At 44.1% G+C, this 14,333-nt stretch overlaps 1 protein-coding gene across 5 annotated transcripts in view; it reads left to right on the forward strand.

Moving 5' to 3' along the window:
- Positions 1 to 14,333, forward strand: part of EML1 (EMAP like 1) — a 208,877-nt gene that overhangs the window by 138,189 nt on the left and 56,355 nt on the right. For 3 of the 5 annotated variants that reach the window (XM_037984480.2, XM_037984479.2, XM_037984482.2), the window contains exons 4-5: positions 1,744 to 1,800; positions 5,285 to 5,419. In XM_037984480.2, the coding sequence (XP_037840408.1) occupies positions 1,744 to 1,800; positions 5,285 to 5,419 (192 nt within the window). The remainder of the gene's footprint in view (positions 1 to 1,743; positions 1,801 to 5,284; positions 5,420 to 14,333) is intronic. The other 2 variants (XM_037984484.2, XM_037984481.2) reach the window with 1 other exon arrangement.

Here is a 14,333-nt window from a genome sequence, read left to right on the forward strand (position 1 = left end):
AGCATGACAATAGGCCAAGCTATGTGAACAGAGATCAAAAGAACAAAACTGGTACAAAAAGCGTTATTTAAAAAATGCTCTGTGACAAATGTGAGATAGAATGGTAAATATCTCTTGCTTCCAAACAAACAGCCAATAGTCCTTTGGAAAAATAGTTCCACTTGTTAGAAGCACAGCATTTGTAATTGCACTGAAGTCAGTGCTGGGGACATAGCATGATTTGAAGAACAGAAAGCCAAAATCTGGCTTCAGTTGATTTTTAAGAATTATTTCTAATGTATTTCTCTATTATTCAGATGAATTGAAACGTAGGTGATAAATCCATGTTTGAGTCTGTTCTCGGTAGCTAGATAGAGGTGGAAGTAGTATCCTGTTGAACAAAGGAAGACCCGTGGGGCCTGTCCCATTATCAGAAGTAATATGGTTCTCCTCACTAGCTTGAGTAGTTGACTTTGTATTGTAGAAAAAAAGACTTGTATATATAGAATTCTCTAAGATTCTCCAAGACCACTAGCCTTCCTGAAAAATAACTTGGATTTTGCCAAAGATCAGTTTTTAGACAGTGAAAAGTATGAGCATTTGTTAATTTAATTATTGAAGTGCGTCATCTCAGTCTGTCAGAATTATCTCGTAATTTGAGGGACAAAAGCCAGGTGGGTCCTAGTCCCCTGTGGACCCTCCAGCACTCAGCATAGCACACAGTGGATGGTCGATGCCTAGTAAGTGTTTGTTGAGCAGTTCACTGCTTTTATCCAGTGTTAGTCGCCCCAGCTGTCGGGACAAATGAAATCATCAGAAAATCTCTGGTCACACTTAAGAGCTGCCTGTCAGATTTCTGTTTTGGTTGTAAAAGTTTGGGATACTTTTGCAAAATTTTGGAAAACCAATTTTTGATTCCCAATCACATGATGAAGGAAAACCTAATTGTAGGTTCTTATGCTTAGAATTCCTATTAACCGTAAGAAGAAAGACATCTGTTTTTCTTATGGTCACCAGTCTCTTTGCAGAAATTTTATTATGTCTAAAGTGTTAATTGGCACAAATTGTTGAATGCATACGTAATGTAATGTAAAGAACCATTTATTTTCATAACTTAGAAGGTTGCAGGTCTGGGTGTGCGGGCAGAGAGCAGAAGGGAAAACAAAGTAATGGTGATGTCTAATGCATTTCTACACCAGCAATACTTGCCTTAAGCACTAGAAAATGTACTGCATTATTGCGCAGTCTCTCACAAGCCAGTACTTCTACCACTTTCAAAATAAAGAGCATTATTTTTCACTCGCCGTCCAGAGGGAACATAGCTTCTTTGATATTCCCTGCTGGTTATTTGAGGAGGCTTCCTGCAGTGAGTGTACAGTATTGCTCTCTCTGGCTGCCCTTGTTACCGCAAATGTCTTGTCTTCAAGCTTTATTTTCTGTCCTTCACTTTGAGTCCTAGTAAATCCTCTTTAATTCACAAGAGCCGTTGGTTCTCAAAAGGAAATGTCTTGTTTTTTATTCTACGTCTGGGACAACAGTAAGTTTTTTTTAAAAGTTTAACATTTTAATGCAAATATGGGAATGACAAATATCTTGGAAGAGTTGTGATGGATTATATCCACATCTATATATGCGAACCAAAATGTTTTTCAATTTTGATGTGTGCGTCCTGCAATTTACTGAAGCTTATCGAAGTATTTTTCCACACTTTTATTAATTGCACTCACGTTTATTCTGCTTTGTTTCTGTGCCTCTTATACGTAGATTAAACAGATCTGTGAGTCTTCTCAATGCTTGCAAACTGAATAGATCGACACCAAGGTGAGGGGAACTTAGATTTACTTTGTCACTATAGCTGTTCCTTCCACTGTTTCCATCTCTGTTTTAACATAGTAGCTCCAAGGTCTTGTCCAGTGCCTACCATTCATCAAGTCGTCAATCATGTAACTATATTAATCATTGACATTTATTGTTTTTTTAGATGCTCATCTGGTCCTCCAAAACTAGTATACTTTGACATTCATAAATTGCAGGTGGTGTTGATTAGGGGCCTAATAGAGAGAACACAGGGTTGAAGTCACCAGCCCCACCACTTGCTGTAACCCCAGACAAGTTGCTTCACACTCCTGAATTTGGTTCTTCATCTGTAAAATGAGGATAATGATATTGCTGCTGGGATTTGTGAGGTTTTAATTAAATAATACAGTATATGTAAAAGTCCAGAGAACTGCTTAAATGTTAACTGTGGCTGCTGCTGCAGTTTTCATCACTGGCACCCCCATGAACCCTTCCAGCCACCAGGTTGGGGGTTAATTGTTAGAAAATCAGGTATTGTTTGCTGTAGTTGATGAACAGTTGTGGTTTTTCAGCTCTTTAAGGGTGTTTTATACAGTTCTCGAACTTGCTGTGAACTTGCCATGAACTCCCACAAGGACGCCCCAGAGGCCGAGCTCTGGGCTCTTCTTGCGGCTGCAAAATCTCCCAGGGCCCCGGCAGCTGGTCAGGGCAAAGTGTGCTTCAGAGCCTTGTACTAAAGGCTGGGCGGAGAATAATCCTGCTAAGTCAAATTTGCTTGGTGTTTGTCGTCATGGGAACATCTTGAACTTGAAGCACAAAGGCTCCTGTAATTTTTAGACTTTAATCCCAAATTTCAGAAATGTAATGCTCGCTTAAAATCTGTAATGTCCTTGTCCCCAAATTGAGCATTCTCAAAACGCACATTTTGACCTTAAGGCACACCCCGCTGATTGCAGTCGTAAGATTCTGGCACTGTCCACTCAAGGGTTCCCCAGTTACCAAAAAGACTATGTGGAAAGTGTATTCAGATAATCACCCTGAGAGCGAGGTGATTTTTCAAAGCCAACATACCGTGAGGGTTTTGAAAAACCTGCTCAGAGATTACTAACTGAGCCACTGGAAGTTGCAAAGGAAGGAAGACTGCAAGTTGGGCTAAGGAGGGTGTAGACAGAGGAGACAGAGAGGGGAAGGTAGGAAGAGAGGAGAGAATCACTGGCTACCAAGAAGGAGAGCGGCCAGCACCAGGCAGGAACTGCCTAGATGGGAGGCTTGTCATTTCCTTATGAGGAGGGAGGACATTGAGCTTCAGTGCAGGAGCAGAGGTGTTGGCTGTGTTAAGTTCCTCAGTTCCTTCGTGCTCCTTGTTGAGATCTGGTTCCCATGCACCCTTCACTGAAGCTGTGCCCACTGGAGATGCCTGAGACTCCCCACTTCCCGGGGCTCACCCCCTCCTCTGTGCAGCACCAGCACACGTACCAAGTCCTGCACTAGCCTCTGCACACCACTCCTTCTCTCCTGGTGTCGCTGCTACCTCTGACTCCTGCGGTAGCTTCTCAGCCCACGTCTTTAAACATTAGTTTTCCTGGGGCTCTTCCGTCCTTGGTGACCTCCTCCCTCAGTGATTTCCTCTGCATCCGTGGCTCAGCACCCGCCAGATGGACAAGGCCTGTCCTGAGCTGTCTCGGGTGTTGCAGGCTTGTATTCTCACCCACCCACACCTCCAGTTCCAAGTGTCAAGACCAGAACCACCCTAGTCTGTGCCTGTTCCCAGAGCCCTGGCCCCTTGCCCACCCCTCCCCTCCTTCTTTTTTGCTACAGCAGGTGCTGCCTTAAAGCAGTTTGTGTCTCTTCTGGTGACGGGGTCGGTGTGTGATACTTCCATTCATTTCATCCTTTTATTTAATAAATGTGTACCAAACTTGTATGAGGCTCTGCAAAGCATGCGAAAATGATAAATGAGATAAGATCTCAAGAAATGTGTGGACTAATGATGAAGATTATAAAATATATACAGAGATACCTATACTACAGTTATGTGCTCTGTCTTAGTGAGCTTGGGTTGCTGTAACAAAGTCCATAGACTGGGAAGCGTATAAACAGCAGAAATATATGTCTCACCATCCTGGAGGCTGGGAGTCCGAGACTAAGGGGACCAGCATGGTCTGGTTCTGAGGAGGGCTGTCTTCCAGGTTGCAGGCGGCCATCTTCTCACATGGCGGAAAGGGTAAGAGAGCTCTCTGGGCCTCTTCCATAAGGACACTAATTCCACTGATGAGGGCTCCACCCTGCTGACTTCATCACCTCCCGAAGGCCCCACCCCCTAACTCCATCACATTGAGGGTTAGGGTTTCTACACATGAATTTGGGGGACACAAACAGTCCATAGTGTGCTCTGAGAGGGGGACAATCAGCCTCCACTCCGTGCCTGGGCTCTGGTTTACCCCTCATGCCTGCGAATCCCCTGTGTATTGGAGATCCGCTCTCCTAGAGCAGGCTCTTTCCGTCTGTGTCGTAACAACACATTCAAGCCATTTGATCTTTCCTGGAAATTCGCAGTCTTCGGGAAGCCTTCCCCAGGCTGCCTTCCCAGGCCTCCGAGCACTCTAGTCACTCTTGTCCTACGAACGAAGTTGGCCACTTACATGGACACCACCTCCAAACGAAGGCATCTTGCATAGGGTGGAACATTTCTGTCGTTACCTGTGGCATCCTGTTAGCATTTGTCCCACGCGTGCCTTTAGGCCAGATTTCTTCGGCATCAGCACTGTTGACGTCTGGGCCAGGTGATACTTTGTGGAGGGGCCATCCTGGGCTGCGTAGGATTTTTAGCAGCACCCCTGGCCTCCACCCACTACATGCCAGTAGCAGTCCCTCCCCAGCTGTGGCAGCAGAAGGATGTCTCCAGACATGGCCAGATGTCTCCTAGGGGCACCATCCCCCTGGGTTGCACAGCACCATCTAGACCAAGCTTGTCCAGCCTGCGGGCCCATGGGCCGTGTGTGGCTCAGGACGGCTTTGAATGTGGCCCAACACAAATTTGTAAACTTTTTTAATACTCTATTTTTTTGCAATTTTTTTTTTGTGTTTAATTCATCAGCTATCGTTAGCATTAGTATATTTTATGTGTGGCCGAAGACAATTCATTCTTCTTCTTCCAATGTGGCCCACAGAAACCAAAAGATTGGACATCCCAGGAGAGTGAAGCCTGCTCAGGGGCAGGATTGCCTCCCTGGAAGGCCCTGGAGTGCTCTCACACGGTACTGTTGAAGTCTTAATGTCTCAGTTTCTTCCATGACTGTGAACTGTACTAGTGGCCTCAGTTACAGAGGCAGAGAGCAGAGGTGTTATTCCATGTGACACTCTGAAAAGCTTTTTGATCTCCGTAGCTAGGCCTATCTTTTGAATATCCATGTGGAAGGATGATGTTCTATGTATGTATTTGTATGCATCACAATAAAATAAAATCACGATATTGAGGAGTTCACTGTCACTTACATTCCACCCTTAGTAACATCAAGAGGACCAGCTCTTCTGAACGAGTATCTCCTGGGGGTCGAAGAGAAAGCAATGGGGATTCCAAAGGAAACCGGAATCGCACAGGCTCTACCAGCAGCTCTTCTAGTGGCAAAAAGAACAGTGAAAGGTAAGGACGTCTTATCTCTTGGTTCCTGCCGTTCAGATATTTTAGCACCGCTTGTCCCCAGAGAGGAGTCAGAAGATCCCCTCATATTCCATCAAGCTAGGAGCACTCTTGGAGAAGAAGGCCTTCTCCTCAGATATTTGTAGGCACTAATCAAACAGCCATTTGAGGGCAGCTGCCAGGCATAGTTCACACAAACTACTGCGCAGGTAGAAAAACTGTCACTCAGATTCCCAGCACTCTCATGTAGACATAAGTAGTTCCTGAGAATTTCTTAGTACCACGTGCCTGGAACTGGGGAAGCCATTCTGAATTTCTATGTGAGCACCTTCTATTTCCAGTACACTCTCCTGACCTTTTAAAGTTCATTTTAATGGACTGCTTTAAGTTTGTCAGCAGCATTTTCTGAGACAGAGTGGCTGAAAAGTTGTAATTTTATGATTTATCAGAGGCTATGTTTTATATTGATGCTAACACCAGAAATGTGAACCATTTTTCTTAATGGTTTTGTGAAATACATGGACTCCAAATTTTGAATTTTTCTATGAGGTTAGTTTGTAATGGATTATGGTAAGTATCGGTGAAACTCATGCTAACATTTTATTCCTGAATGCTGCTTTTTGGCATTTTAGCAGCTTGTTTTGTGTCTACACAATACATTTATATCTATATAATGTACTCCGTAAAGAAAATCCAGTTTCTCTATGTGTTTTTACCTAACATTGTACTTTGTTCTCACTTTTTAAACACTGTACTTTAATTTTATTCTCTCTGTGTGGTAAAGCTTAGGAAGGAATTTCAGCTTCAGAGGCTAAGCATGTGTTTTTTCCCCAAATGTTCATGTCAGGAGAAGGCTTAGTCATAAAGCAATCGACTCCAACCCACAGGCTGTAAAAATTCCAAGTTTGTAAATCCATGGTGATTCAGTCCTATAAAGGAAGCTTAAACTCTTTTTCAGTTTTATTCCTAAAAGATGTCTGTTGTAGAAAACATAGAGACACTTCTCATATCTATAGCGGGTCAGGTCCACGGTCAATTAACAATTAAAAAAACCATTAACATGGGTTCTGTCTTCTTCTCATTTAGACTATTAGTACTTCTTATCAGAAGATTATGCTAATGGGGTGATAATACCTTGGAAATGAGGCCAAGTGGTTACAATGGCAACAGAGTGTGAGTTAGTGGGAGGCGCAGCACAGCCCAAAGCTGCTTTGAATTCAGGGTAAGCTTGGAAGTTGACCTGAAATGTCTAGATCTTGGCAGTTCTTAGAGACTTGGCTCCTCCTCTGCACATCTGATTTTTATTAAGAATTTCCAAAAAGAATCTGCATTGTGTAAACTCTAGATCCGTTTTATCTTTAAAATCCTATGGCTTTGGTAGATGTGCTGGGTAAATATTTCCACAGAAGATATTTACAAAGAGATTTTTGAAAAACGCCACAGTAGGAAATTTTGATTTGGAAATGAGGGACTGGGAAAATTTACTAATCATGTTCCCAAACTAATTCAGGCAACTAAACATGTCCATTTTAAAAGAAATTCTTTGTCTCGTTAGAACCCAGGCGTGGTTGAAGCGAGCAGAGCACAGAACTGGCTGAGCTTCGTGCATGGTGCACCGAAGGGGTTTCAGAGACAGTCACTGTCTCCTCTTAGGCAATTGCTGTTCCTGACAGGGACGCATGGGAGTAAGTGCTGTGGTAACTCAGAAAGAAGCAGCTAAGATGCGGTAGAAGTGAAGGTCAAGCTGGTAATTCAGTGGCTGTGTGACCCCTTCCCGCCTTTCTTTCTCTGTATTCCCACGTGTGCAGCCCCATGCTTAGGCTGCTTTGACCCTAGCACCAAAGCAGAGCTGGAGTCTTGCTGAGAAACGCCACTCTCAAGGATGGGACACGAGGAAGGAAAGGAGTAGGGAGGTGGGCCCCCACGTAATTTCTGTTTTTAAACATGACTGCATTCAGTGGACTCAAGATGGCATGCCTCTTCCCCATCGTTCACTTGACGTGTCCATTGTTCCTGCAGGCTGTCCTGTGATTTAAAAGATTGCCCTTGTTGGATTTGTGTAGGCAGCAAGACATGGTGGAAAGGGCAGAGGCTCCGCAGTAAAAGAAAGGTCTGGGTGTGTATCCAGTTCTGCCTTAATGTCTCCAAGCTCAATTTTTTCCTCTGCAAATTAGAGATTTTATACCTAATTCCCTTGAATCTTATAAATGAGCTAACTTCTAGGAAAATACCCAGCATAGAGCTTGGCACTCAGTAAATGGTCGTCATCGCTGTGATGGTTGTTATAAAGACAGGCTTGTGTGGAGCAGAGGAAGGTAATTGGTGAGATTTTCTACAATCCCTCCCTTTTTATTTTCCTCATTTGTGAGGTGAAAGTGTTAGATTTTGTCACAATCCGTGTTGCACTTGTGTCTAACATAGTTGGGGGAGATAAAGTATTGTAAATCCTCATGATGCTTACAGTTCTTAAATAAGGCGTCAGGCGGGAGCTGGTCTGTAGGCTGCGTGTGATCCCAGCCTGCCCGCTGTTCCGGAGCCCCCTTCTCTTCCACTCAGGAAGGCTTGTTAGGGTGCACGTGAGTGAGAGTGCTGACGTCATAGGGATGGCTTCCACCCTGTGCTGCTTTGTAGAAGAAGCAAATCATTCACACAGGCAGTGCTTTAACTTGCAGCCGTGACAGATTATTAGCCATAAAGCTCACAGTTTCTCACACGCCATGTGCAAAGCTGTCGTTAGCACATATGGCACTTAGGCGCAAATGAGAAAAAGGCTCCCTTTACTTCAGAAAAACAGTTCCATCTCAACACATATATTTCTCAATAATAATAATTGCAGTAGATAGAAAGCCATTCTGTATAAATTATACAAATCTTACTATTGAACACACAATAATAGTGTTTGCGAAGTCCTAAATATTAACCTTTTCCGAGATACTTTATTTTAAAGTAATTACATGTTTTGCTTTCATAAAACTATATTCTTTTTCTTTTTCTTTTGTTTGAGATGGAGTCTTACTCTGTCTCCAGGCTGGAGTGCAGCGGCACAATCTTGGGTCACTGCAACCTCTGCCTCTTGGGTTCATGCGATTCTCATGCCTCAGCCTCCTTAGTAGCTGGGACTACAGGTGTGTGCCACCATGCCCAGCTAAGTTTTGTATTTTTAGTAGAGACGGAGTTTCACCATGTTGGCCCGGATGGTCTTGAGCCCTTGACCTCGTGATCCACCCTCCTCGGCCTCCCGAAGTGCCGGGATTACAGGCGTGAGGCACGCGCCCAGCCAAAACTGTATTGTTTATGATGGTTTCAGTCTTCTTGCTCCCATGTTTCATTTTCTTTACAAACGGTCACTAGATTGGAGTCTTTCTTGTGATAAGGAAGACCTTTATCTTAGAATGTTTAACTTTTTCAAATACTTTGTAACAAGCCACAAAATTTAACAGCATTTAATCTTTGCATCAACAAAACCTCTATTATAAACAAAAGCAATATATGATAATATTTTACTTTATGTACTATTGATGATAAATGAATATTAATTACATAGTGATTGATGTCATCATGAAATACGACATTTAAATAGGGAATTGGCAATAACATTGTGATAGAAGGCTTGTAAAATGTAGCCGGTAAACTAATCTGATAGAGATATTTTTCAATTAAAAAAGTATTTTATCCCCAATAGAAAATTGGCTGCTTATTTAGAAGCACAGTTCATGTTAGATATTGCTAGATTGATAAAGCGTTTCAATTATCAAACTGGTTCCCCTTTTGTTAAGTCTTAGGGGAATGAGCTATGTCAACTTTATAAGCAAGACACTGTTTCAGCTTTACTGAGAAGTTGTTGAAATGAGTTGATTTTGTTAGAGTAAGGATGTTTCAGTCATGTGTTAGAAACTTTGCTGTCACATACATATAAATCAGGGGTATCCCTGGACTTTCGGCTTCCCCAGATTAAAAGAATTGTCTTGGGCCACACATAAAATACATGAACACTTATTGATAGCTGATGAGCCAAAAAAAAAAAAAAAAAAAAAAGCCAAAAAACATCTCATGTTTTAAGAAAGTTTACGAATGTGTGTTGGGCCACATTCAAAGTCGTCCTGGGCCACATGTGGCCTGTGGGCTGTGGGTTAGACAAGTGTAATATGAACTGCCCATCTTTGGAGTCAACAAACATAAAAAAAAAAACACCTCAACATAGTGAAGACGTTGACATGTTAGGTGTGGTGCCCTTTTGTATTGTGCCCCCTCAACCCCAGGATCAGACAGCCCCATATCACAGCTGTCAAGTCGAGAACCCCTGGGCTGGACACTTTGAGTGCCTGTCCTCTCTAAAGCTCTAGCATTTAGTAAAATTGTCTTCTGACTATTTCACCTCAGGGTTCTTCAGGGCGCAAAGTTGTTTTTCCTTTACGATGGCATCACTGCTGCTCACTGCTGCCGTCAGCTCAACATTACTCCTTGGCTGGGGCTCCGGGCCCTTCATCCGCCAGCTCCTCATTCCCTCTTGTGCCCTGACACCCATGCCTCTCCAACACATTGCTCACTTTTCCCCAGCAAGATTTTTTCCTTTTTTGAGGCCATCTATTTATTATACAAGTAACTTGTTTTAGAAAATCTAGGCCGGGTGTGGTGGCCTACTCCTATAATCCTAGCACTTTGGGAGGCTGAGGTGGGTGGATCACTTGAGCCCGGGAGTTCAAGACCAGCCTGGACAGCATGGCAAGACCCCATCTCTACAAAAAAATACAGAAATTAGCTGGGCGTGGTGGCGCATACCTGTTGTCCCACCTGTTTGAGAGGCTGAGGTGGGAGGATTGCTCAAGCCTGGGAGGTTGAGACTACAGTGAGCTGTGATCGTACCACTGTACTCCAGACTGGGCAATGGGAGTGAGACCCTTTCTCAAAAAAAAAAAAAACTAGATGCACAAGAAGGAAGAAACGAAAATCACCTGCAGTCTCACCACGCAGCGAACTCACAGCCAACAGTCATTACATTTCCACGTGGACTTTTATTTCCAGGGTGCTCTATGAGTGTAGTGTGTAATTTTGGCATAAATGCCATTCTTGTGACTATTTTGTGATCCCTTCTTCATTTGCTGTATGAGCGTGTGTTTGTGTGAATAAATACACTCTTGCAGTGTTATTTTAGACGTGGTTCATCGTGTTTCCAGCCCGAAGTACTTTAGTTGGACATGTAAGTACCGAACAAGTTTCACTAATCCACTCAGACCAGGCCGCCATCTACAACAATGCCCAGCACACAGTAGGTGCTCCACAAGCGTTTATCGAATGAATCTTCTTGCCCTGATCACTATAACAAAAGAAGGTTAAAATGATGGGCCTTTATTGCCACAACCAAGTGTTAATCCCGACTCTGCCACTTTGCTTTGTCATTGTGAACAAGTGACTTAATCTCTTTGGGGTTTTCCTCCGTAGCAGTAAAAGTGGTACCTGCCTCACAGGGTGCCTAAGATCTTATGCATGGGAGCCTCTGTGCAGAGGTGGTCTGCGGTCAGCTGGTCACAGTGGCAGCTGTGAGTGCCACGTCTGCATCCCAGACTCTTTATTGGAGTTGAGGCCTGCACACTTGTGTCCCTCCCACTCCCCTGCTTGCAGGGCCTTTTTTCTTGGGGCTGTCTTGGAATTCCCCAGCTCTTGTTTCTGTCTTTATCCCAGCCTGAAAAGTGAGGAATCAGAAATTCTGAAAATTGTTCTCACCTTGCTCTTTCAGTTCCACTGCTGTCTGGACTTATGGAGCACCTGCTGTGTGCAGAACGTAGTCCGAGGCATGGCAGGGAGTGGGAAGGAGCAGCACAGAAAGACTCATTCTCCTAACAAATGTCAGTGGCACAATGCCTGCAGGGCCACTTTGCTTAATTCACAGAGGACTCACAAATGGGAGAACAAGATAATCCACGGAATAGAAAAATGGTGAAGGGTCTGCACAGGCGCTCACTGAGAAGGAAATACCAGTGGCCCTTAACGCATGAATAGGCGATCAAGCCCAGACCTCATTAAAGAAATGCCAACCTAAGTAAGAAGATAGCATGTTTAGAAAATTCTTTTTACTTTATCGTAAAATAAAGCACAGATGCAGAAAACCACACAAGCAAATTCGTAGCTTAATGAATTGTTCTGAGGCAAACACCTTCTAGCACTTAGGAGGGGGAGGGGTTTTCCCCTCTCCCAAGTGACAGGCAGATGTGTCTGGAACTGGGAGTGGGAGTAGGGAAGGTGACTGTGTTTGATGAACTCCAGCTCATCCTTCGAGACCCAACTCAGGATCCCCTTTTTTCTGGGAGCCTCCCCCGGCCCTCTATTCTGAGAGCAGTGCTTTTCAGATGGTGGTGTAACTGCCTGTTAACTTTATCTGTGACTCTGTAGCTCTCCTCCCTCCACCACGCTGCACACACCCCTTGCCCTCCCTTAGGCTCTGGGGGCCCAGGCCGTGCCGTTCTCTAGACTTTGCACAGTGCCTGGCGAACATACTCATGTGCTCAATAACTTTGTTGAATAGATGGAAGGATATTGTATATGGCCAGGCATCGCTTAATGACAGGCACGTTCGAGAAACGCATCGTTAGGTGTTTCCTCGTTGTGTGAACATCATAGCATGTGTGTTTACAGAAAACTTCATGGTCCATCCTGATGGTCTAGCCTGCTGCTCCTGGGCTTCAGACCTGTACAGCACGTGACTGTAGGGAATACTGCAGGCAGTGGTAACACAGTGTTAAATATTGGTGTATCTAAACATAGAAAAGATACTGTAGAAATACAGTATTATAATTTTGTGGGACCACGGACATCTCTGTGGTCCATCATTGACAGAAACACCCCTGTGTCTGGCCCATGACTGCATTTCACTTCAAAGCCACAGCTATTCAAGAACTATGTAAACAGCACCACCTATGGGTAGACAGTTTTAACACTACATTTTACACTGGAAGATAAGAGACTTAAGCATCTTTTTACTGAAAAAAATGTTTCACTCTTCAAGCCATGGGGTCATTTATGTTTTAATAAATTTCAAAATAATAAGTGCTTATATTCTTCGTATTGTTTTAGTTTTGAGACTGGTAGGTGAGGAGTCTGGAAATACAAAGATTTTTGCAGTGAAAGGAGGAGGAAGAGGGAAGCCATATTAATAACACATGTTGGACGCATTGTAACACATCTTATTTAATCGTGCCAATAACCTGTTCCTCACAGTGGTTTTATTCCCATTTTTAGATTAAGGATATTAAGCTGGTAGAGGTGAAGCCCCTCACCCAAGCCCTAGAGCACAGATCCAGCTGGCCTCAAAATGTGTTCTCCTTCCACCATGTTAAGCTGGAAGTATTGGTTGGAAATGTCTATGAAGCAGTCGCTTTTGTCACCAGTAAAGTCTCCAGCAACTTTTAAACATTTTGAATAGATGGTTCTTAAATGACCCTATTTCTAATAAAAAGCTGCTTAAGGACAATTTTTATAGAGTCGTTATTTCCGTGGTAGAGTATTCTGGCTTCCAGCAGGAACTTTATTTCATCACGTGAAGTCATTTTTAAAAACAATCATGTGGCTGAGCCCAGTGTCTCACACCTGGAATCCCAGCACTTTGGGAGGCCAAGGCAGGCAGATCATTTGAGCCCGGAAGTTTGACACCAGCCTGGACAACATGGTGGAACCCTGTCTCTACAAAAAAAATCTAAACATTGGCCCGGTTTGGTGGCATATGCCTGTAGTCCCAGATACTTGGGAGGCTGAGGTGAGAGGATGGCTTGGGTCCAGGAGGCAGAGGTTGCAGTGAGCCGAGATCACACCACTGCACTCTAGCCTGTGTGACAGAGCCAGACCCTATCTCAAAAAATAAAAAGAAGTCATGTTATTCCAAGAGCCAAAGTTGTTCTGGATGAATAAATTTTAGAGAAATTGCATGTTTAACTTTGGAATGGATTCTTTCTCTATCAAGTCTTATTAATCATTTTCAAAAGCAAGTATCTCTGCTCAAACAGCATGTGGCTCCTATTAGTTCCACTCTGATCGTACTTGCCCAGGACTTTTACACATGTCACCACGTGTCAAAAGACCTGCAGGATCTGACCTCAGAGCCCCCTTTCAGGAACATGGGGTTAGGTTAGTTAATGTAGATGAAAGAGCTAAGAGCAGTTGCCCACAGAGGAGAGGCACAGTGAATATCTGTTGAGTTGCAGCCTGGAGACGTTGTCCACTGGACTCTCCTTGTAAATACCAGTCTACGGTGCAGCAAATAGGAGCTTTATCAGATGAGTAAAAACCAACCACTCAGCCCATCCCTGTGCCCCAAGTCCGTAGTGAGCACATTCAGGGATTTGAATTTTGACATATGTGTTCGCAGCTGTCTCTGCGGTGTTGACTGCACTGCTGTCTTGGTGTGAGCCTCCCAGCTCAGGGTGGGAGTTTTTCCTTGGGGCAGATGTCTAGTGTTCTCCTGCCATCTCCCCATACAGCTGCTGGTCTGGTGAAGATTCAAGTGTACCTCATTCTCCGTGAGTCCCCATGACTGCTTATATCTTACATCAGCTCTTGAACCATGCAGCTCAAGGGAGCATACAGCCAAGCTCTTTCAACAAATCTCCTTATAAGCAGTAAGAACTGCACTGGAGTTCGTCTCGGAGACATTGGCCACAACTTAACACCAGAATAGCTGAGCGCTGAGAGTTTGTTCACCAGAGGGGAAATCCTTTCTCTCCTCCAGGCTGAGTTCTGTCATTGGCTTCAGAGGCAGGTGCAGGACATCTTGATTGACTCCACACTGGGCAAGGGATGAATGAAGCCTCATTCTGCAGCTGGTGCTCCTTCACCCTTCCTAGGACAGGCCTGGGCATTCTCCCCCACCGACACACACCCCCCACCGACACACACCCCCCACCGACACACACCCCCCACCATGGAGCCA

Source organism: Chlorocebus sabaeus, chromosome 24 (genome assembly GCF_047675955.1).
Source record: "Chlorocebus sabaeus isolate Y175 chromosome 24, mChlSab1.0.hap1, whole genome shotgun sequence".
NCBI classification, from domain to species: domain Eukaryota; kingdom Metazoa; phylum Chordata; class Mammalia; order Primates; family Cercopithecidae; genus Chlorocebus; species Chlorocebus sabaeus.